At 38.9% G+C, this 26,024-nt stretch overlaps 1 protein-coding gene and 1 non-coding gene across 4 annotated transcripts in view; one reads left to right on the top strand and one right to left on the bottom strand.

Annotated features, from left to right (window-relative positions):
• Positions 1 to 26,024, bottom strand: part of WAC (WW domain containing adaptor with coiled-coil) — an 81,983-nt gene that overhangs the window by 32,817 nt on the left and 23,142 nt on the right. For all 3 annotated transcript variants that reach the window (XM_049777480.1, XM_049777481.1, XM_049777482.1), the window contains exon 4: positions 225 to 331. In XM_049777480.1, the coding sequence (XP_049633437.1) occupies positions 225 to 331 (107 nt within the window). The remainder of the gene's footprint in view (positions 1 to 224; positions 332 to 26,024) is intronic.
• On the top strand, positions 18,415 to 18,548 carry LOC126014756 (small nucleolar RNA SNORA51). The gene has a single exon (XR_007497753.1). It is a non-coding gene; the product is annotated as a small nucleolar RNA SNORA51 (small nucleolar RNA).

Here is a 26,024-nt window from a genome sequence, read left to right as displayed (position 1 = left end):
TTAGTACCTCATTAGCATATCTAGTACAGGCTAGATAAACCCTGCAGTTTACAGCACATATATATATAAAATGTATATATTACATAATATTTATATATCATGGTCAGAATATTCAACTACACTAAGACCAACTTATTTTAAAAGCATTAAGACATAAGATTTAACAGTACTTGATTGTTTTACAGTAAGTTAAATAAAACAGCACTGCCTCTTTGATTACTTACTGCATCTGAAGTTTTGCTTGGATTATTGCTTGGATTAGAAGAATGTGAATTTGAACTATGAAGAGCACTGTGGTTGTGTGAATTTTCTTGTGGAGAGTAACTGGTCCCTTTAAAAAAAAGAGCAAAGTTAATTTAAGCTGCATTTTATTTAAACATGTTTCTATTATAACTTAACATAATACAACTTACATGTTTCTTACATAGTATACAGGTCTCTCATATCCTTAATTAAATTTGGCTTATAAACAACTCTGTTATTAATAATTAGATGTATAAAATGTCATATGTTTAATTTCTAGCAACCATTTACAAAAAATTAAGTCATACTGGGAAAAGGAAGAAACATAATACAGAGAAAATGGCACCCAAACACAAGAGATATCACCCAAACATAAGAGATATCAACCAGAAGTCACAGTACATAATACTTTTGCAACTGCTTTTCAATTTATTGAATAATTTCCACAATTTGCTTTTAGTTTTTTCGCAACAAAAACATTATTACTATTATAGTTTTGGGGTCACACTTGGCAGTGGTCAGGAGACCTTATGTGAAGTGATCTGAACAAGGGGCCAAGTCATAACAGTCAAAAGCAAGAAAAGTGCTTCTTCTTTCTGTGCCTAGATTTTTAAGAAGTCTCAAAAAAGGTTTTAAGATGAGCACATCATTTTCTAATGATTCAAACAACTCTACCTACTTAAGAATTTAATTCATGAACTTTATAAAAGATCGACATTATATTTAAATCCTCTGGTATATTTGCATTAATAGTGGCCAAGCTATAAAAATCAGGGTTGTCCACATAACTTGAACTATCTAGTTCCACCTCTCAAATAGAAGGGGAAATAATGGAGGGGATCACTAAGTAGTAAGCTAGACACAGAGGGGACCACTTATACTAGCAGCCCAGAGGGTGAGGGAGGACAACTTTGGTGATGGGAATTCCCCTGATACATTGTTAATATGTACCTAAAATATTACTGTGAAAGATATGTAAGCCACGTTTGTCAAAATAAAAATATTAAAAAAAAAATAAATTCTACAAAAAAAAAAAAAAATTCAGGTTGTGAAAACAAACACCACAAAAGGTTCACCACAAAAATGTCTTACATGCTGATTTTCAGAAAAAGGATATTTTTCAATTTTTGAAAAACTTGTATTAAGGACTGGGTAGACAGTACAAGGAAAGGCACAACCTGGCTTCAATGACATCAGTAGATTGTCCTTTGAGTATCACCCAATTTCCCAAGGCTTTGCAAGATAGGGCACATTCTCTCTTCTGAACACCACTTAGTAAGCGAAAACAAAAAATTGAGACTGGCTACGGCATGGAGGGTATACTGAAAGAAAAAATAATAAATGACACAGAAGTTCAGGAATTAGCAGGAAAAAAAATGAAAAAGACTGACTAACAATAGATTTAAAAAAAAGTGAACTGGGGGGGGGGGCAGAGAGATAGCACAGCGGTAGGGCGTTAGTCTTGCACACAGACAACCCAGGAGATGGTGATTTGATTCCTGGCATCCCATATGGTTCCCCTGAGCCTGCCAGGGGCTATTTTTGAGTGCAGAGTCAGGAGTAACCCCGAGCAACACGTGCATGAGCCACCTCCCAAAAGTGAACTAGGACAATCATGTATTTAAATAGAAAAGTCAGCAGATTGACATAGAATTAGGAATCAAGATTAACATACATAAAGTCTCATCTAGAGCTGAAAATATGGAACCTGTTTTACTTTGCATGTAGTAAAAACTAGGAAGTCAGAGATAGTACTATACAGGTTAAAGTTGCGTGCTTTACATGCAGCTGACCTGGTTTCAATCCCCAGTACTTCAAGGTTTACTATGCCCAACAGGGAGGGACCTAAGCATTGAGCAGTTTCCCAGCATCAAATTAATTCTACTACCACCACACCAAGAAAGAATCAGAATAATGTAAGTTACAGAATAAGAGCAAAGGTAAAATGACCCAGGTTGGCAAATAAGATTTTTAAGTCTCTCAAAAAACTAGTGATGTGGTTTGAATCCTGGCATTCCATATGGTCCCCTGAGCCAGCCAGGAGCAATTTCTGAGCTTAGAGCCAAAAGTAATCCCTAAGTGCTGATTTAAAAACCCCTAAGTTTCTATTTAAAAATAAAAAACAAAACCCTAGTGATGTGACAAAAGACAAAGTAGTACTAGCACAAGAAAGTCATCACAAAAAAGAAAAATAAATTGCCAACAAAAAAACTTGAGGTGCCTGGTGCTTTTAACTTGCTGCAAAATAACCACAATTTTAAAAATACAAAAGGCAATAAATCCAAAGCCAAGAAGTGATACCACTCCTAGAAATAATATATACTAAGAGCCCCAAAACAATGCAGAACTTCTGCATTCCTATGTTCACACAGATTATTCACAATAGCCAGAATCTGGAAACAACCCAAGTGATGAGTAGCTAAAGAAGTTGTGGTACATCTACACAACTGTTAGGGAAAATGAAGTTATGAAATCTGCTGATGAATGGATACTGGATGGATAGATATGAAGAGCACTATGCTAAATAAAATGAGTCAAAGAGGAGAGGGACAGATATAAAATGATTGCACTCATTTGTGGGTTATTAAAAGAAAACAAACCCAACAACGATACTATGAGTATCTATCTAGAGAAAACAGAGATGAGGGCCAGGAGGAACAGTCCATAGTAGGAAGCTTGCCACAAACAGCAATGAGTGAAGTTAGGGCAGAGAAGGGAACTGTAGAACAATGACAGTTGGAGATAATCTAGACAAGAATGGGGTGTTGGAAGGAAATAAAGTGATAGGCACTATATCCCTTCAGTGTCTACTAACCATAGTGTCTACAAGGAAAAAGGGGGGTGGAGAGGGGAGGCAGGGAGAGGGAGAGAGAAAAAGACAGAGACAGAAAATGTCTGCCCCAGAGGCAAACAAGGGGAGAGGGTGGAAGAGAAATGGGGACATTGGTGGTGGAAAATGTGCACTGGTAAAGGTTGTTGTACACTGTATGATTAAAATTCAACCATGAACAACTTTGCAATTGTGAAGAAAAAAAAAAAACCTCAACTGTTTAGTAACAATCTTGTACCTAGTGTTTAAATAAAGTAATTTAAAAAAAGAAGCTCAATGTGCAGAAAAGTTAACATTGTAAGCCTGAGGTTGTAACTATTCTTGGAAATATCTGTTTGCAGTCAGACATTGGCTAGCATGTAAAAAACTAGATTTTAGGAGAGTTTACAAAACAAAAATTGATAAATTGCTGTGAATAAGTTGTTCATACATACAAAATAGTTTATACTGAACACCGTTTTCCTCCTGGCAGTCCATTAGAATCTGCCTAAGTGCTAGGCAGAGAGGTCAATATTTCCAGCCAAATTCAAATGAAATTTTGGCACAAAAATCTAATACAAATTCACTGGTATGTAAGACTTTAAAAGTGATGTCAGAATTTATTGCTGGAGAAAGCTTGTGCTGTTAACAAAGAAAATATTTTGTTTTACAGCTATTAAAAATCATAGCCATGACCAAAAAAAATGGGTTGTTAGTTTCGAGAATCATCTACTCCTGGTGCTTATCACCTGAAGACCCCAACAAATTCATTAAAAACAAAAACAAAAACATTTAGTCCATGTTTTGAAAACTGTAGACTTATGGCAAAATTTCTAATTCTCAGATGAAGCCATAAAAAACCTTTTTAACTAGTAGGTTTACCAGTAAATAACAATATGGAACAAACCCAAATACCATCTTTATATACAAGTAGTAGAGCTGAAATATCCATAAAAATTCTGTAAGTGTATCAGCAGCAATGGAGAAATAGCCCCTAGGGTAATCCACTAAGAAATTGGGATAGAGATAGTTTAGAGATAGATAAGCTCTTAGGACTTAAGCTTGAAGGAGTCCCTGCTGCTTTAATCACTGGCTCTACACACCCCTCAAAACCATTGGGTGTGGCCTAAACAACCTCTGGGTGGTGTTCCCTTTATGAACATACACCAAGAGCACAAAACATCAATTCAAAAAAGTAGTTGCAATCCCATATTCACTGCAAAACTATTCACAATAGTCTAAAGATCTATAAACCCAAGTGTCCAACAACAAATGAGTGGATAAAAATTGTGGTATATACACACAACATATACTACTCAGCTACAGGAAGAGACTGAATCTTGCAGTTCACCGAAATTTGGGGTGAAGGGGACATCTAGACAGTGTTCAAGGCCTACTACTAGCTCTATAGTAAGGGATCACTTCTGGAGGGGATCATATGAAATGCTAAGAATCAAACCTGGGTTTGTCATGTGCAAGGCAAATGCCTTACCGGCTGTACTACTGTTCCAGCCCCAAGCAAGACCACTCGAATGTGAATGGAAATAGAGGGTATCACAGTGAATGAAGTATGCCAAAGGAAGACAGAGTGAATAATTTCTCTGGTGTGGAGTATCAAGGAACTTAACCACAGACCATGAGATGTCTATCTATAGAACTGAGTTCTGTAAAGTATGGGAGGAGAGAGATGAAGGTACCGAGAGACAATGAATGGAAAAATATGAGCACCTTAGGGGTAGGTATAGTGGAGCAAAACTGTTGTTTGAGTATTATCATTACTATTAAATTTAAAGTCATGATACGTAAGTTAAAAAGATCACAACCTATTTGACATGTTTGCATAATTCTCTTCTGTTATATTGGGGTGGCAGAGGGGTCTTCTCAGTGCTCAAGAGAAACAGGTCCCTCGGGCAATTCTCAGCCAAGGTCAGTGGTTCAATGCCAGGCTGGGAAGATATAATGCAGTGAAAGACCTGCAGTGACAGGGATCAGTTGGCTACTCCAGCAATGCTTTGGGGCCTCCAGGGTTAAACTCTGCAGAAATATTAGGGAGGATTACAGGATTACATAGCATGAGGACCACCAAGAATAGCGCCATGCAAGGCATGTGCCTTAAATCGTCTTGGCCCTTGCATACAATCTTATTCAAACATATAAAACAAAAATGCCACACTCAAGATTTGCTAAAAAGTGACAGGGAATGTATTTTCGAAACATAGTATGTTAGAGATGAAGCCTCTTATGAAGTTAGAATCTAGGATTCACTTCACAAGTTTTATTACTAGTGCCAGTGAAAACTCAAAATCATTTTTAGAGGTAGGAAGCATTGTCTTTTTTGGGGGTGGGGAGAGGCGAGGCGCGGGGACAGGGCTGGAGGGAGGCTGGGCACCTGATGGTAACTCAGGGATCTTTCCTGGTGAGGCTCAGTGAATCATATGGGTGCTAAGGATGGAATCCAAGTAGGCCGTGTTCAAAGCAAGTGACCTATCCACCGTACTCTCTCCAGTCCAGGATGAGCTCTTTAAATAAAGACTAAATTCCAATTCCATCTCTAGGAGACAGAGTAACCTAGTACCGGAGAGGGGAGGGAAGAGGGGAAAGAAAAAACCAAAGTGCATTCTTGCAAAGAATTCAATACAAATTAAGGTAGTTTTAAAATAAGAAATGGTAAATACTCCGAGATTTCAGTCTGAAGAATGAGCTCAGGTAATACATGATGATGGCAGGGTAGATCTGTCCCTAAACATGACAATATCGTTAAAACTCTCTGCATTAAAAGTTAAAATTTGTGGGCCGGAGAGATAGCATGGAGGTAAGGCGTTTGCCTTTCATGCAGAAGGTCATCGGTTCGAATCCCGGCATCCCATATGGTCCCCCGTGCCTGCCAGGAGCAATTTCTGAGCATGGAGCCAGGAGTAACCCCTGAGCACTGCCGGGTGTGACCCAAAAACCACAAAAAAAAAAAAAAAAAAAAGTTAAAATTTGTATTGTCTTCCAAAGCATTTGAGGCACAGGTTGAAGATCTCATTTAGTCTTTTAAATATCTCCACACAATACTTTTCCAAAGTGAAGTTAAAGCAAGAGAGGGGCCAGTGGTGAGTGGCTGATTACACCCCCCACCCCCCACGGTGATAAAAGTGGTTAAGGTTTTCCAGAGCCCTAGCTACAAAACATGCTAATATATATATATATATATATATATATATATATATATGTATGTGTGTATATATATATATATATATATATATATATATATATAATCTTTTGTTTAATCTTAAAAAGTCACACAGGAGCCTGAGGTAGCACTTTGCCTTCAAGCCTCAGGATGAATGTGATCCCCAGTGCCACAACAAATTTGTGTGATGTCCATCCCATCCCAACCACAAGTTAAAAGTAACAATGCAAAGCTGTTTGTAAGGCTTCTTTAAAAGGATCAGTACACTCTAAAGAAAAAAATGCCCAAATGTCTCAGAGAAGCTGATCCAAATTGGTTATATAATACACATCAAAATCTCCTACACAAGTGAGTTAATCCTTTTCATTTTATGCATATGCTTTTAACTTGAAGAACCTAAGGCCCATATAGAAATTCCTACCTCATGTTTAACCAGAGGCAGGTATACAATGCTAGCAACAGCTTAGAAAATCAAGGGTCAGCAAACACCAATCTAATTTTGTACATTTTAAATTGGGGTGGGGGGCACACCCAATAACACCCAGGAGTTACTCCTGGCTGGAGGGACCATATGAAACGCTGGGGATTGAACCCAAGTCTGTTCTGGGTCAGCCACATGCAAGACAAACACCCCATAGCTGTGCTATCACTTGGGCCCCTTGTACATTTTTTTGGTGATTTTTTTTGTTTTTGTTTTTGTTTTTGGGCCACACCCGGTGACGCTCAGGGGTTACTCCTGGCTATGTGCTCAGAAATTGCTCCTGGCTTGGGGGACCATATGGGACACCTGGGATCAAATCGAGGTCCATCCTGGGTCAGCTGTGTGCAAGGCAAACGCCTACTGCTGCGCTATGACTCCAGCAATCCCCCTGTACATTTTTTAAAATAAAAAATTTTATTGGGAATAAGTACAGCCAATGACATATTAATAACTTTGCTTCTTTTTGTATTTTAGTTGTAGCACATATTAAGTAACATACACGACTAAAACATTACCCAATGATTTAGAAAAAAAGCTCGCAGACTCTGGGTCCAAAGAAGTAATCAGACAAGTTAAGTGTCTGACAATATTTAAAAAGCAGAATCATCCTGCTTGGTATTTTATAAAACTTCAGAAGCTAAATTTAAAGGTTAGAAAAATATAACCTCTGGTCTGAGAAAGACAGTCCTAGGAGTTATGTGAAAAATGAGACCTCCACCTGACTAGAAATAAGTAGCTAGTAAGATGTCCTCACAGTAAGGTGTTGATCCAAGTTCTATCCCCCAGCATCCCATGTAGTCCCCAAAGTCAGAACTGAGTGATTCTAAGCATAAGTCAGCAATAAGCCCTAAGCATTAAGTGTGGCGTGCCATACTCACCACCCAGTGGCAAATACAACTTTTCCAAAAATAAAACTATTTCTCTCTTAAGCAAGGAAGAGATATACTTATTGTAGCATTTACAATAAATTGAGGAAAACCTGTTAAGATCTATCTGGTACACTGAATGAAACATTTCAAAGACATCTTCCACTGAACAGCTTTTCAAATTCATCAAGATGGTCTGTTCACCTTAAAAACTTAGATAGATCTAACTGGATCCCAAAATTTAATATAGTGAAAATGTTGATTTCAAGGTTTAATCTCACAACTCATTCAGTTGGGTCCATTAGCAGCCAGGTCATACTCATTCTAAATGCTGCACTGCCTTAACACTTTGTGTCCTCCTCCTATCGTTCACTTCACACTAGTTATCTGTAATAATTTATTTTACTATATAACATGGATATATTTTTCCTAAAAAACTTTTATTTCTGTAAAGAGAGCAGGGGTATCATGACAACTTTATGGGAAAAGAGTAAAAGCAAGCCACTCAAAAACATACTGGAATACAACAAAAACCACCACAAAAAAACAAACTCAAATAGCACAGGCAAGCTGTTCAGCACAGGTTCAGGAAATCTCAAAAAATGGGAGAAAAAGACAAAAAATGTAGGATTTGGAATAATTTTCCATGAAAATGTTCTGAACATGATAGCTAGAAGGACAAAGAAAGCACAATTTGCAGTCTATGAACAAGTCTGTTTTTATTATTATATTTGGGAACCACACCCAGAAGTCTTCGGAGCTGACTCCTGGCTCTATGCTCAGAGGTCACTCATCTTGGTGTTCAGGGATCGTATGAAGTGCCCAGAATCAATCTCAGGTCAGCTGCATGCAAGGCAAGCTTTACTTTACCTGCTGTACCCTCTCCACCCTAGAATTTGGGAGGTGGGGGCTTGCTTGTGCAACAGAACTGCAGGCTAGTTGATGGTCTACTGTTGACAACCACAGCCCTTATTCCCATTACTTATTTTCCTTGTCCAGAAAAATAATTCATGCACAAAACCAATATATCCCCATATTGATGTTATTCTTCAATTTGCCAGTATGATCTGACAAAAAAAAACCCGCAAAAGTAGGGACCAGAGCAATAGCACAACAGGTTGCCTTGCACATCGCAGACCTAGATTTTATCTCTGGCATCCCATATGCCCCACCCCCACCTCATGTCCCTACCCCTAAGCTTGCCAGGAATAATTTCTGAGCCCAGAGCCAGGAGTAATCTCTGAGTACACCTGGATGTGACCCAAAAACAAGCAAACAAAAGTAAAAGCGGCCAACCAATCTATAGTTTATGGAAAAGGGAAAACAACTAAGATCTGTAAATAACATACCTGCATTTGGCAATCTGCTGAGGTAAATTTCTCCCTCAAAATCTGTGTTACTCAAATGATATTCACTAGTTACAAAAAAACTACTTAATCTTTAAAGTGTCTAGTTTACTTAAAGATTTGTTTTTTATATTAAATGTTTAACAAATTCAAATACCACAAATTAAAAGAATATAAAACAGTTTACTCTTTTTGATTATAAGATAAACTGTTTTGCATTAGAAAATCTGAAATGACACATGTGACTGGCCAACTTGTATAGCACACTACCCTTGGTGAAGATGTCCACTGACATTTAGAGGGAAGAATGCCTTCTTTGTGTGTACATACATCCCACCACAAACTTACTCCCACCCAACAGATGGCCCAGTGTTTGAAAAGTCTACTGATTAACTGAGCCTAGAAATTGCAGTATTCTAAATTATTTAGAAAAGTAAAAATTATACCACAAAGTATTTGTCTGCTTTTAAATTTTTAGTAGGGTTTTAAACTTCTTTCAAATTTACTACCACTTAAGGAAAAAATATCACCATCATATGCCAAGTTATCTTCTTCATTTGTTCCTATTATAAAAAATGAGTATTATGTTAAGAACTAAGAACAAGATCTTTTAAGAGATAAAATAACAGCAGTTCACAGTCATTTTCAGTTATAAAAACTTATTTTAATAATTATTGCAGCGGCCCTGAGAGATAACACAGCTGTACAGTGTTCACCTTGCAAACAGCCAACCTGGGACAGACCCAGGTCTGATTCCTGGCATCCTAAATGGTATGCTGAGCCAGCCACAAGCAATTTCTTTTTTTTTTTTTTTTTTTCTTTTTTTTTTTTTTTTTTTTTGGTTTTTGGTTTTTGGGCCACACCCGGTGACACTCAGGGGTTACTCCTGGCTATGTGCTCAGGAGTCGCTCCTGGCTGCCACAAGCAATTTCTGAATGCAGAGTCAGGAATATCTCCTGAGCTTCGCTGGGTGTGGCCCCAAAACAAAACAAAACAAAACAAAACAAAAATCAGCAGTTGGGAGCTTGCCTTACATACTGCAAAGGAGTAATTTGAGCCCAGAGCCAGGAGTGACCTGAGTGCATCCCGATGTGACCCAAAAAGAAACAAATGTAGCTATGTAGGAGTGATGTTCAGCACAACCTGGAAAATTCCTCCTACTCCTACAATATTGTCAAGTGCAGTCCTGGAGGCCCCTGAGCAAAGCCAGGGTGGCCCCAGTAACCCAAGCACTGCAGGGCCCTTGCAGCAATACATCCTCAGAATGAATTCAGACCTGGTTGGCTGGAAATCACTAGGAGGAGCCATGGGACACTTAACCACTATCTGAGAGGATCTACCAATTCTACCCTATGTTTATTCTGAATGACTATGCTAAATAGTTTACACATGAGACCTGAGTGATAGCTCAAATGGTAGGGTGTTTGTCTTGAATGTGGCTGACCTGGGACAGGCCAGGGTTCGATTTCTGAGCACAAAGCCAGGAATAGCCCAAGCAACACGGAGTGTGACCCAAACACCCACCTCTGCAAAATTTTCCTTTAGTGCTACTTAAAGCTTTCTTACTTGAGTCCAGAGAGATAACACAGCAGTAAGGCGTTTGCCTTAAACACAGAAGAAAGGTGGTTCAAATCCCTGCATCCCATATGGTCCCCCAAGCCTGCCAAGTGCGATTTCTGAGAGTAAAGCCAGAGTAACAAACCCCGAGCACTGCTGGGTGTGACCCAAAAACCAAAACCAAAAAAAAAAAAAAAATTCCTTAATTAAGAGGAATATTATACAACAGTCAAAGTTAGCTGCATCCCTTTCAACGCTATACAAAAAGACAGTCATTCATACCTAAACATAAGAGCTAAAATTCCTTAGTACAAAATAGTGGCCTAAATCATCACCAAGTAAAAAGTTTAAAGAAGAACTTTGTCAGGCCCGGAGAGATAGCACAGCGGCCTTTGCCTTGCAAGCAGCCGATCCAGGACCAAAGGTGGTTGGTTCGAATCCCGGTGTCCCATATGGTCCCCCGTGCCTGCCAGGAGCTATTTCTGAGCAGACAGCCAGGGGTAACCCCTGAGCACTGCCGGGTGTGACCCCCCCAAAAAAAAAGAACTTTGTCAAAACTAATACTTTCTACTTAAAGCAGTGCTTTTCAATTATTTTCTGTCATGCCTCCTAGGAAGAAAACATTTTTCACGCCTCCCCCAGCGCGACTGTAAATAGTATCTTTATTTTAAAAAACTTTAACTTGCAAAACGAAAATATATAAAATAAGTTGAGCTGATTTTTTTAATCAGAGGATGTCTGGATTAATGACTACAATGAGCACTTTGGCAATGCATAGCTTTTTGGAAACAGGTTTGAAGCAGGAAACAGCAACTCTCAGCTCCATAGACATAGAGACATAAACACGGGCTTCGTTTGTTATGACAGTGTTTGCGGGGGGAGGGGGGGCACTATTTGAGAACCACTGTTTTAAAAGGACATGAAAAGAAAAAAAAATCATGAAATGGGAGAACATGCTTGCAAATCAGAAAGGACTTTTATCAATATACAAATATCATTTGTATTCTTACATAAAAATAGATCAGAAAAGAAAGACCATGGTTTCTATCCTATTTAAAATAGTATCTATAAATATCAATACAAATCAATCAGTAAAGAACATGGAAGATCTATACCATAACTTTAGATCACTTAAGGAAGAGAAGACCTGGGTCCGGAGAGACAGCACAGCAGTAGGGTATTTGTTTGCCTTGCATGCAGTAGACCCAGAGAAACCCAGTTAAGATTCCCTAGATTCGGACCCGGAGAGATAGCACAGCGGCGTTTGCCTTGCAAGCAGCCGATCCAGGACCAAAGGTGGTTGGTTCGAATCCCGGTGTCCCATATGGTCCCCCGTGCCTGCCAGGAGCTATTTCTAAGCAGACAGCCAGGAGTAACCCCTGAGCACCGCCGGGTGTGGCCCAAAAACCAAAACCAAAACAAAACAAAACAAAACCAAGATTCCCTAGATTCGAAACACCCCATATAGTCCCCCAGCCTGCCAGGGGCTATTTCTGAGTGTAGAACCATGAGTAACCATTGAGCACAGCCAGGTGTAACCCAAAAACCAAACCATCAATCAATAAAGTTTAGAAAAAAAAAGGAAAGAGAGGACCTTAGGAAATAGAAATATATTCCAATATTCTTCCAAAGGAAGAATACTACTAAAACGAACATCCGAACTATGCTATTTTTTACATATTCAGTGCAATCCCATTAAAATTCAAATGTCATTCTGCAAGGACTAGAAAGTGAATAAAAGTTTGTAAGGAATCTGATGAGATGAACACAAATAGTCAAAGTCATGCTGTAAAATAAGAAATGTGGAGGCAGAGCCAGAACAATAGCACAGAGGTAGGGCGTTTGCCTTGCACACAGCCAACACAGGTTGGACTCCAGTTCAAATCCTGGTGCCCCATTTGGTCCCCTGAGCCTGACAGGAGAGATTTCTGAGTGCAGAGCCAGGAGTAACTCCTGAGCGCTGCTGGGTGCGACCCAAAAACCAAAAACCAAAAAAAAAAAAAGAATGTGGAAGCAATTCCATTACCTAATTTGGAACTGTATTATAAAGCTATTAGTGATCAAATTTTACTAGTACTGGAATAAAGATAGGATCTCTGATAATGGGACAGAAGCAAATAGCAAAAGACAAAATCCCATATATAGACAATTAATTTTTGATAAAGGAGCTGAAATATGAAATGGAATAAAGATAGCCTCAAACAAATGGTACTGAGAAAACTGAGCCATAGAGATCTAACTAGCAACTATATTGAAAAAAATATAGTCAGAATATTCCAACAGTTGGACCTCTAAGGCATCTTCAATGATCTGAAACCACTGGCAAAGGCAACAAAATAAAATAAAGGCTTGCTATCCAGGATATATAAAATACTAATGAATATCAATAAAAACAAATTCAAAGCCCACTCAAAAATGGAGAGGAAATGAAATGACACTCATCAGAGTAAGACAAGTGGATTGTCAATAGGCTCATGAAAAGTGCTCAGTACCACTTATCATTAGGGAAATCCAAATAAAGATAATGAGTTATCTCTCGTCAGGGAGAATGGCACATATCAAAAATTGTTTAGGAACAATATGTGCTAGCAGGTATGTTGGAGGGTTCAGCTTCTGTGGAAAACAGTATAGAAAGATCTCAGTATACTCAGAACTGAGCTGCCATATGACTCAACAATTTCACTTTTAGAGTATCCTACCACCAGGACTTTAAAACATCCATTCAAAAAGACATGCACACCATTATTCTTTGCTGCACTTAGTACAATTATAAAACATGAAATCAACCTATGTGCCTAATAGATTATGAAGATATGGTACATATACAGAATGATTACTATGCAGCTGCAAGGAATGATGCAATCATGTAATTTGCTGCAACTTGGAAGATATGCTGAGTGAAGTAAACCAGAAAAAGACAAACACAGGATGATGTCACTTATCTGTTGTACACACACTAAATGGATGAGGAAACATAGTAAAAAGAGGAATGCCTGACATCTGACTCACCCTTATCTCCAGCCTAGGGAGAAAGATGGAAAAGAAAAGAAATCAAGGTGGGAAGAAAGAAGGCAAGTAAAGGAATGAGGGGGCGGAACTTCAGTTAAACAGGGAATATGGGAGAGTGGTATAGCTATAAATCCAAAACAGTCTCAACACACACAGAAAATGTGAGTTAAGTTCAAGCACTGAACTCTGTAATGTGCCTGCCAAGGTGAAAGGCAGGCAGGAGCAGGAAAAGAGGAGTGCGAGGTGAGAGATGATGAAGTAGGGAAGTAAAAATGAAGTAAAAATGGTGGGATTGGTATTGAAATAATATGCCTAAAACTCACCTACCAATAACTTTGTAAAGCTACTGTTCTTTAAATAAAAAAATTAAGAATAACATTTTATGATGGAAAAATTCAATCTTATTTTATTAGTTTGAACTCCAACAACAAAAGGAAATTTCAAATTTAAAAAGGCATGAAAGACCTAATTATGTATCCTAAGTAGAAAGTCAAAAACAGAATACTCATTAACATTAGTCATTAAGGAAATGCAATCAATGGTGCTTGAGGTAGATACTTTATATCTATTAAGTACCAAAGAGGACCAGAAACCTGAGGCAATCCTACTGCACAGACATAAGTGACCCCCCCCCCAGCAGAGTTTGGTCCTACTGAAAGTGGTTCCAGAGAAGCCCTTTCATTCCATTCTCTTAATCCTTAAACAGAATATAAAGTGGAAAAGCTGAAAGTTTTCTTCTGAATTTATAATTATTCAGTATTGGAAAGAGACAGCATAAATCAGTTCAAAGGAAACATTAATTCTTTTACAGATACACTGCTTAATAGACATGAATACAAAATGTACTAAAATTCCTGCTGTTTAATTATTCTATTTTTGTGAGACACAAGACTATTTAAAAAATAGTTATTGGGGCCGGAGAGATAGCACTGCAGCATTTGCCTTGCAAGCAGCCGACCCAGGACCTAAGGTGGTTGGTTTGAATTCTGGCGTCCCATATGGTCCCGTGCCTGCCAGGAGCTATTTCTGAGCAGATAGCCAGGAGTAACCCCTGAGCACTGCCGGGTATGGTCCAAAACAAACAAAAATAGTTATTTAATATAACAGACACCTTACGAACATTTAGATTTCAACTCCAAAATGACTATTATTAAAGTGAGAAGTAAACAGTGTCACACTGAATAAACCAATTGTACACACATTAAGAGATAAAATAGTACTTCTTTTGAGATATTTAAAATGAAAAAGTTGGGGTGTGTGAAAAAGTTCAAAATGATTAAGATCGTGAAATTTGGGGCCAGAGAGTTAGCATGGAGGTAGGGCATTTGCCTTGCATGCTGAAGGATGGTAGTTAGAATCTCGGCATCCCATATGGTTCCCTGAGCCTGCCAGGAGTAACCCGAGTGCTGCGGGGTGTGACCCAAAAACAAAAAACAAACAAAAAAAAGACCGTGAAACTTCCACCAAATAATATGCCGTTAAACAAACCAATTTTATGACAACATGCTTTTGGACAAAGAACAAAACATCTCTTCACTCTATCTTCAGTCACTGAGGTATTTCCATTCCTCAACCCCTTCCTCCAAAAATAGCTCTGGTCAGAGCCACATAAGTAAGATTAATGTAATTCAGAAATTGTTTCAAACTTAGAAGGAATAATTTCTAGAGTGTATAATCTATTTCAGACAAATTAAATTAAGGGGTTACATAGAGGGCCCAGCTAGATAGCACAGCGGCGTTTGCCTTGAAGCAATCAATCCAGGACCAAAGGTGGTTGGTTCGAATCCCTGTTGTCCCATATGGTCCCCTGTGCCTGCCAGGAGTTATTTCTGAGCAGACAGACAGCCAGGAGTAACCCCTGAGCACGGCCGGGTGTGACCCCCCCCAAAAAAACAAAAACAAAAACAAAAAAAGGAGTTACATAGAGAAAGTGTGGCAAATAGGGTCCTTGCCTAGCATACAACTGACATGGTTCAATCCTTGGCATCCCACACCGTCCCCCTACCACTGTGCCACGAATAATTCCTGAGCATCATTGTGTGTGGCCCCCAAACCAATAAATAATTAAAATAAAAAATTATAAAGTGAATCATGAATCCAGATAAAGCAGTAATAAAAATAATTTAAAATTATATAAACACATCTCAGCCAATGGTTGCAAACTTTGGAAATTGCATGAATATATATATATATCTTGAAAGTTAATTTTTCAAGTATACTGTATGCTATCAAGAAAACATCTGACAAAGGTATTCATTTATCTAGTGAAGCATTTACTGTAGAATAGATGAAATATAGGGCCAGAGCGGTGGCACAAGCTAACCTAGGATGGACTACGGTTCTATCCCCCGTAGTTCCATATGGTCTCTGGTCACCCAAGCCAGGAGTGATTTTTAAATGCAGAGCCAGGAGTAGCCACTGAGAATCACTGGTGTAGCCCGAAAAGCCAAAATAAATAAGTAAATAAATAAACAATTGGAGGGGCGGAGTGATAGCACAGCAGTAAAGCGTTTGCCTTGCTTGCGACCAATACAGGATGGACCCAGGTTTGAATCCCAGCATCCCGTATGGTCCTCTGAGCCTGCCAGACGCGACTTCTGAGCAGTCAGGAGTAACTCTGGGTATGACCGCCCCCCATATATATATAAAAATTTGGTAAGAGGATGATCTATACTTAATCATTTTATTACCAAGTAATACCTTCTAAAAGAAGGTAAGCCAGTAATAGCAAAGTGGTTTGATCTGTGCATACAGCTGACTTGAATTTGATCCCTGGCATCCCATATGGCCCCAAGCACTGCCAGGAGCCATTAATTGGGAGAGCAAAATTAACCGCAGAGCATCGATGGGTATGGCCCCAAAATCAAATAATAAAAGCAAAAACGTTCCCAGTCATGTCTATTTTGACCATTTAAGAAAGATGGTTATACATGTTTTGTTTAGTGTTTTTACTGGGGGGAGTGCATACCAATGGTGTGTTGACTATTCCCAAAACAGTGTTTGGAGGTAGCTCCAAGTGAGCAGGGACTGTGTAGAGCCCAGAGCTATAGCCAGGTCCCCAGCATTCATTCACACTAGCAATCTAAATTGTCTACCTGATGTAGGCATGACCTGTTTTAATCCAACTGCCAAAAATTAACAGGTATTATTAGAAGGTATTCAGTTAGCAATGAAGTCTAAAAAGGGCTTTATTTCTCTATGTGTACCTCGAATTTCCAAATGATTATAAAATCATGAAACCTAACTTTTGGATTTTTCTATTTGACATCACAGAACATTTCACTAAATGTGGTGCGCCACAATATTTTTAGTGACAACATTGTATACCCGTGCAAAACATAAATGGGGACATTTATATTATCTATTATTTATTTACACTATTGTAGGAATAACCACTAGAAATAAACATGTAAAATTTATCTCGAGGCTATTTCAAATTTAATTTTGAAGTAACTACAATGATTGGAATGTTTTAATTATAAAATGATTCAGGCACCAAAAAGTTTTCTAATAAAGTTGTCAGAATATTTTTATATTTGCTTTCCAAAAAAGCGAAGTATGCCAAAATTAACTTAAAAGATTCAAATGAAACTTTCATCAAATCCAAAAGAGATTTAGGTATAACCCAATAAGCAACATATGTAGACTAGATGGTTTGTGTTAATGTTAAGACAAGTAAACTCAGACTCAAGTCTAGAAAATAATAAAGACCAAACATCTACTTTCTTTAATGTCTGTTAGCACATACTTTGATAACCATGGTGAGTGGGAAAGGTGAGAATTTGTGACACTTAAGTTGACTTTTGGGTTCCTTAGTTAAGTAGAGAGCTCAAAGTGTCAAGGCACTCTAAATCTGTTTCTGGAAGTACTTGTTATCAAATACTGTGGAAACTCAGAAAACATACAATGGGATTCTACTTTCCACATTCTTTCTCTCAATTGAAGAGACATGCCTCCTTTCCCCAATCTGGAACCAAATTCTGAATCACTAATTTGCAAGGAGGAGTGTGTGTGAATTAACTGCTGAAAGGTGGGGCTGGGTCACACCAGGTGGTGTGCATACTACTGGTTGTGTTCTGGAGATCAAACTGGGGTTAGTTGTATGCATGCAAAGCAGTACTGTGATCCTGATCTATCTTTCCAGTCCATAAACAACCAACTCTAAGGATATAATCAGAAGTTTCCAGAAGAGTAAACCAAAATAACTTCACTCATTATCAATACAAATATGAGAGAGAAAGAAAGAGAAGAGAGAGAGATTGTGTTGGGGGGATGGTAGTACATAAAAGCATCAAGAGGCACAGAAAATACTTCAGGGGCTAAATGATAGCACAGCAGTAGGGTGTTTAACTTGCATGTGGCAGACCAGAGACGGACCAAGATTCAATTCCCAGCATCCCACATGATCCCGAGGCCAGCCAAGAGCGATTTCTGAGTGCAGAGGCAGGAGTGACCCGATTGTCACCGGATGTAGTCCAAACTCATAAATAAATAAATAAATAAATAAATAAATAAATAAATTTAAAAGAATCTCCATTGCTGATGGAGTCAGAGGGATAGTACAGCAGGTAGAATTCTTGCCTTGCAGGCAGGCAGCCAACCCAGGTTCATTCTGTTATTCAATGGCCACCCACCCTGTCCCACCAGAAATGATTTCTGAGCATAGAGCAAAGTGTAAGCCTTAAACAATGCTGGTCATAAACAAACAAAACCAATAGTGCTGAAAACAAGGTTCACCAGCAACAAAGCATACAAGATGATTCCTACATACATAAAACTGGAAGTACTGGAAAATAAAGAAGCTCAAATATAAGAAAAACTTACTTTAAAGGAAGAACTTAAGAGATTGAATCATCATAAACAAACACAGAATTTCATATTCTGATAAAATGAATCATTTTTTGAACATTAGAAGATTAAAACAGTAAGGCCTTCCAATTCTTACCACAGGCTGTGTTCTTTACACTGACTGTATAGAAAGAGGAGGTACAGTAAATGCACCCCATATATAACTCAACACAGGCCCTTTGCTTGGTCTGTATTGTGAATTGGGGAAAAAAAAAACAAAACAGAAGATTAAAACAGAAGCAGTACCTTTAAAGATTAAAAAACAGATTCTGGGTCAGCCATAAGGTGTTTGCCTTCACGCGGCTGAGGCAGGACTTACCAGGTTAGATCTCCGACAACCCAAATGATCCCCCGAGTCTGCCAGGAACGATTTCTGAGAGCAGAGCCTGGAGTAACCCTGAGCACCGCCACGTGTGGCCCAAAAATCAAAAAAGAGATCCCCTCTTCAACTTAAACAGCATGATCATCATGATTTATAGCAACTCTACATACTAGAGGATAATGTAAAATTGTCTGTAGCTAAATATTTTTAAATACTGGATATCTGGATATGACCCAGTAAATCATTTTCACCCTATTCTTTTCCAACCCAGAGATCAGTCATGAACACATTTAAATATTAAGAAATAAAAAAAATTATGGGGCAGGAGCTGTGGCACAAGGGGTAAGGCACCTGCCCTGTACACGCTAGTCTAGGAGGGACCGCAATTTGATCCCCGGCATCCCATATGGTCCCCCAAGCCAGGAGCGATTTCTGAGCACAAAGCCAGAAGTAACCCCTGAGTGTCACTGGGTGTGGCCCAATAAACAAAAAACAAAACAAAACAAAAACAAAAATTCAAGGAAAAAAAAACCACCACCAAAAACATTAAAAAATTAAATACTCGGGGCTGGTGAGGTGGCGCTAGAGGTAAGGTGTCTGCCTTGCAACCGCTAGCCAAGGAAGGACTGCGGTTAGATCCCAGGTGTCCCATGTGGTCCCCCCAAGCCAGGGGCAATTTCTGAGCGCTTAGCCAGGAGTGGCCCCTGAGCATCAAATGGCCTGAAAAAAAAATCAAATATTCATAAATTGAAGGTGATAAGACTAATAGACAAAATACATCTGCTGGATTTACAGTAACATCAAAATTATAATATGATCATAATTATATCAAGTGTATTTTGTTAACTGCTCTGTGCCATAAGACTGATGTACAGCAAATATTAGCTTACTGGATATATTTCTTTAACTTTTTCTTCATCTAATTTTACAAAGTCACTACCATTTTACAAAAGACAGCTCAAAAGGTTGGAGCATAAGTCTTTCATGTTTGAGGCCTTAAGTTCGGTTCCCAGTACCATTCACTGGTGTTATCACTGGGATGCCAGAGTGCCACCAAATGTAGCTCTGGAGTCCCAAACATCACTAAGTCCAAAGAGTAGTATCACTGGGTCAGAGTATTGTTTTGGTTGGCCAAATGTGCCTAGAGTGGCCTCTGAAACCTTGGGCAATGTTTGGGAGGGTAACTTCTCAACCACAAAAATGAGTCATTCTGCCCCTGGAGTTCAAAGTATATAGTGAAACAAAATTTTAAATAGTTAAAACTCCTATTATTAATTATCTCTCTAAATATACAATCTACTTTAATTTCCCAGGTGATTATGACAGAAAGCCAGATCTGGAACTACAAGTCTTTCATAGCTACACTATTTAATACAACCTCTTCAACTGTCCCATATTTTCAAAGGCCAATTAAATGATTTCAAGTAATTTTTAGAAGACGATTCTAGCTTTTTTAACTATGGTAGTCTAACTAGATATGACAATTCACTAAGACAAATTCTAAAAATCTGTCACTATTGGGAGTGAGGGGTTTTGGGCCACACTTGGCGGCTACTCCTAGCTCTACACTCAGAAATCGTTCCTGGCAGGCTCGGGGGACCATACGGGATGCTGGGGATCAAATCTGGGTCACAAGGGTCAGCTACGTGCAAGGCAAACACCCTACTGCTGCGCTATCACTCCAGCCCAATCTGCCACTATTTTTTTAAATACTCAATTTTATGTCTAAACAGAACAGTATACATTCCTCTCCAAACACCTTTTGCTTAGAGCATAAGAACCTCCTAAATTATAAATAATCTTATTTTGAACAAATAAAATAATATATATGTTCCACTGATACTGACTAAATATGAAGGAAACAGGTTATTCAAGAGTTTTATTTGTATTCTTTTTTGACCAAATAAAAAGCCATAGTGAGGGGCCAAGAAGATGGCACTAGAGGTAAGGTGTCTGCCTTGCAAACGCTAAGCGTAGGACGGACCGCGGTTTGATCCCCCAGCGTTCCATATGGTCCCCCCCAAGCCAGGGGTGATTTCTGAGTGCATAGCCAGGAGTAACCCCCGAGCGTCAAGTCAAATGGGTGTGGCCCAAAAACAAACAAACAAAAAAAGCCATAGTGAGTTTGTTACCACTCTAAACAAAAGTATTTGAACAATAAATTAACATCCAGTAAAGGTGTTTTTCATTTAAAAGGCCAGGTATTGGGGCTGGAGAGACAGTACAGAAGCTAAGGCACTTGTTTTGCATGCAGTTAACCCTGTTACAATCCCTGGTACTGCATACGGTCACCTGCTGAGTGACTGCTAAGCACAGTCAGACTAATCAGTTAGCACTGCAGGTGTGGTCCAACCACCAGCCCACCCAATAAAGATAAAAATGTATGTAATTATCTAAGATATTGTAACTTTAATGATCGACAACATGGTGCAATGATTCATGAAAATAAAATTTTCCTGCTTCTAACTGTCATTAGAGTAAACTAAGTTACCAATTGTGACTCCAACAATTGTACTCCTAGTCACTTGAACAGGAATGAAAATCTGTATTAATAATGTTATACTGCAGTTACCCCCAAACTGTGAACAAGTTAAGTATCTTTCAAATCTGAATCATGAAAACATATGGCAGTAACACATCAGGAGTTAAAGATATTTACAGCAGTTAAGGCACTTGCCTTTCATGTGGCCAACCAAATTCTATCCTTGGCATCCCTTCCAGTACTACCCAGTACTGCCAGGAGTGACCCCTGAGCATAGAGCCTTGCTGGATGTAGCCCCAAAACAAAACAAACAAAACAACAAATGGAGATAACAATTATACAACACTATTCCACAAACAAGATATTTATTCTCCGTCCAACTCCCAAGAAGTTGTGCATTGTGCAAAATGGTCTAAAAAGGTTATATATCAAGACTATCTATCTACTTAAATCCCTGAACAGATTAATGGTTGCTAGGTCTTGGAAAAGAGGTAAATAGCTTTGGCTGCAGAACCAAGCACAAGTAATTTTTCTGTACCTTGACTGTCCATGTAGTCATATTAACTTGTTCATGCAATAAAAATAAATGGAATTTAAAACATACACGAAGATATAGACAAAATAGATGAGGTCAAGAACAAGTACAAATAATTTTATTAGCCACAATTTCTTGGTTAAGAGTATACATTCAACATTAATGACCATCATAACCATTGGATAATGGGTTTACTAGATTTCTTTGCAAAAAAACTTTAGCCACTGCATGCAAATGTACAAATGAAAAAAAAAATTTGGGGCCAGAGAGATAGCATGATGTAAGGCATTTGCCTTGCATGCAGAAGGTCGGTGGTTCGAATCCCGGTATCCCATATGGTCCCCCCGAGTCCACCAGGAGCGATTTCTAAGCATAGAGCCAGGAGGAAGCCCTGAGCGCTGCCGGAGCACTGTTGGGTGTGACCCAAAACAACCCCCCCCCAAAGAAAAGGAAAAAAAATTTTTGACTAGCTAAAATTTAGTTCCAAGTATGACTGCTCATTCTAATCTCTTGCTTGTTACCAAGTAAAAGGAATGCATGCATTTTTGGGCTGGAGAGATAGCATGGAAGTAGGGCGTTAGCCTTGCATGCAGAAGGATGGTGGTTCAAATCCCGACATCCCATACAGTCCCTGGAGCCTGCTAGGAGCAACTACATAGTCAGGAGAGACCCCAAGTGCTGCCGGGTGTGACCCAAAAACAAACCAAACAAACAAGCTTTCGTTTGGTGCATTAGCAATTTTTCGTAAATAAGAAAAAAGGCGGCTTTATCACTAGTACAGTGTCCATACTGATTATCTGCTTCTTTATAGCTAGAGGAATCACTACAGTAACATTAAAATATTTTTAGTTTATTTTAAAGTTTTTTGTTAAAAAAGTCTACTTCTTACAACTACTGTCCTTGTTGGTGCTGCGGGTGTGTTGTTAAAATATTTTGCAGGTGGGGCCAGAGAGATAGCATGGTGTTTGCCTTGCATGCAGAAGGACAGTGGTACAAATCCCTGCATCCCATATGGTCCCCCAAGACTACCAGGAGCGATTTCTGAGCGTTGAGCCAGGAATAACTCCTAAGTGCTGCCAGGTCTGACTCAAAAACCAAAAACAAAAAAAAAAGAAAAAAGAAAAAACATAATTTGCAGGATTAGGATCTATGGAAGAGATTAATTTTAATTCTCATGTCATTTACTTCTTTGTACTGAAATTTTATTTTAAGTTTCTTTTGAACAATTTCAGAAAATTAACTGTTTAGAACAACTTTGTTTATTCTTTTCACATGAAATAATAATGATCCTTGGCCTTTTTTTCTGACTGAGAGCCCTTTCTGACCTTGTTTCCTTACTAGCTTCCTTTCCTTGCTTCCTTAGACTATCCTGAGGACCCAGGGGCTATATGGCTCTCAACTGAGAAAACACTAAGGTGGTAATAATGCAAGATGATGATAAATTATCATATCATTCTAAGTTCCTCTGAAATATCTTTTTTTTTTCTTTTTGGTTTTTGGGTCACACCCAGTGGTGCTCAGGGGTTACTCCTGGCTGTCTGCTCAGAAATAGCTCCTGGCAGGCACAGGGGACCATATGGGACACCGGGATTCGCACCAACCACCTGTGGTCCTGGATCGGCTGCTTGCAAGGCAAAAGCCACTGTGCTATCTCTCCGGGCCCCCTCTGAAATATCTTAATTTTGTTTTTATTATTCCCATTTTTTATTTAATCTAAGAATGCAAGTTATCCATTTTCTTTTGACAAAAAATATAACCATGAATGAAAAGCTCACTTTTTAAAGAGACAGGTCAAACGTGAGGGATAATACTGGGTTGGATTAGAATGGTACAATAGAATAGTGTGGCTTTGGGTATATTTAGAAAGATCAACTAAATAATGTTTTAAGAAGCAGGTTTTTTTTTGTTTGTTTGTTTTGTTTTGTTTTTGGGCCACACCCGGCGGTGCTCAGGGGTTACTCCTGGCTGTCTGCTCAGAAATAGCTCCTGGCAGGCACGGGGACCATATGGGACACTGGGATTCGAACCAACCCCCTTTGGTCCTGGATTGGCTGCTTGCAAGGCAAACACCGCTGTGCTATCTCTCCAGGCCCAAGAAGCAGGTTTTTTAAAGTATTTTACTCAAGGATGTGCAAAATGTGTTTTAATGTGGTTTGACCCTTATTGCACCTCCAGTACATAGGTATTTTCCGAGAGAATTCGGCTGTAAAACCAAAAGCATTTACTAATTTTTCCTTCACAGAAAAGAAAGTAGATCTCTTATTCTTGCCAATAACCTTCATTCAAAGTAAATTAAAATTATTCTATATGAAAGAATCCTGTCCATATTCTCTTGGCTTTGATTTACAAGCCACATCCAGCCATGCTCAGAGTTTACCAAGTCCAAGAAAACTAGGGTACCAAGCACTGCTAGGGATGTAATCTTACACCCAAAGCATCATCTCAGCCCCCAACTATCTTTTCCAGTTCTTAAACCCTAGGCTGTTATTTTACCCCATACTTTTTGTATGTTACCAAAAGAATACTCTAACAAAATTCCTGTTTCTCTTCAACATCTTTTGCACTTTTCATCGATAAGAGTAACTGACTCAAATTTGTATAAGATGCACCATGGATTCAATCCTGACACCAAAAGACCCCTGAGACACCATAAAAAATTAAACAATAAGTTTAAGAAGGTAAAAACTTTAAATTCATCCTTAACTTCTACTTTGTTAGTTGATCTTTCAAAATATATCCAAAGCCACACTACTTGTACAGTTCTAATCCAAACCAATACTATCCCTGACTTTTGACTATGCAATAGTGATCTCTGTAGCTTTTCACCTTGTTCAGAGTAAATATCTAAGTCCATTCTCAAGCCTACAAGGCCCCAAGTGATCTGACCCTTGCTATCTGAGTTTATCTTTTATCACTTCCCAAAAAACACTGGTGGCTATTCTGTTCAAACACAGCACTTCCATCAGATGCTTTTACATTTACTGTTCCCTGCCTGACACATATTTCCTCCACGTTTAAGTACACTTGTCATAGACTACAATTACTGTTTACTTCAAGGAATCCCATAGTGGCACATTTCTAGAATAAATACAATTATAAAAAGTGGAACCTTGGGAAGATCAAGTTTTTTGTTTGTTTTTGAGGCACATCCACTGTGTTCTGCACTGGTGGGCATGGGAGATTTTATGGGGGTCCTGGGGAACCCAGGTTAACCTCATGCAAGGCCAAGTGCCCAACTTGCTCTACTATCATTGGTTCCAGCCTTCATGATCCTGATCACGGAAAACAGAATAACAAGATGTTTCACTCAAATACATGTGATCTGAAGAATTAAAAATCAGACAAGATTCTATCAGTATTTTGATGGTTAAAAAAAATGAGACAGGGGCCAGAGCATTAGTACAGTGGATAACTGTATGCCTTGCATGCAGCCAACCCAGGTTCAATTAACAGCACCTTATATGATCCCACTAGCACCTCCAAGAATTCCTGAGTATTGCAAAGTATGGCCTCCAAACAAAGAATTAAGAAGTTTCTGTAGAAAATGGCAAAAGAACTACACTAGATTAGATTTTTTTAAATTTTTGGGCCACACCCGGTGGCACTCAGGGGTTACTCCTGACTCTGCACTCACGGATCACTTCTGGCAAGCTTGACCATAGGGGATGCTGGGGATCGAACCCAGGTCTGTCCCGGGTCCACCACGTGCAAGGTAAATGCCCTACCACTGTGCCATTGCTCTGGCCCTGCACTAGATTAGATTTGTCTTTCAGTTTAGTTATCTAGGTTCTTTCAGTTTAGTTATCTAGGTTCTCTGTAAAGAGAAAAGATAAAATACCAAGAATTTGAACAATGCCTTCATTAAGAAACACAGTAATCTTGATTATTCCATCCAATACTATTACTTTTCTAGTAATTATCCAAAATAATACATTTTATGGGTCATTTTCAAAGAATCCAAATGATAGATGATATGAGATATTCATATAAGATGAAAGAGGGAAAAACATGTCTGAAGTGCTAGATACTAAAAGTCAAGCATGACTATAATTACCAAGACAAACACTTGAGAACGTATGATCTGAGATGTAACAATGGGGGGGGGGCAGGTAGGAGTAGAAAATTACCTCAAGCCTATTAGACCCTCGATGGCGAAGCAATGGCACCGGAAGGCCTTGCAGCTGGCACCAGGGAAGGTCCGCAATTAAGATATGCGGCAGGGCCAATGTGTGGGTGTCTGCTTTGCAGCTCACCTGGCAACAGGGCTGGACTGGCCATTGGGAGGACGTGCTGGATCTTTGAGGAAATTCTTTGGTTTTGTGCAGCAGTTTGGGTTCAAAAAGGTTAGCCA

This window comes from Suncus etruscus, chromosome 7, assembly GCF_024139225.1.
Source record: "Suncus etruscus isolate mSunEtr1 chromosome 7, mSunEtr1.pri.cur, whole genome shotgun sequence".
Taxonomy (NCBI): domain Eukaryota; kingdom Metazoa; phylum Chordata; class Mammalia; order Eulipotyphla; family Soricidae; genus Suncus; species Suncus etruscus.
Note: the sequence above shows the minus strand (reverse complement) of the source record. Positions and strands in the feature narration are given on the sequence as shown.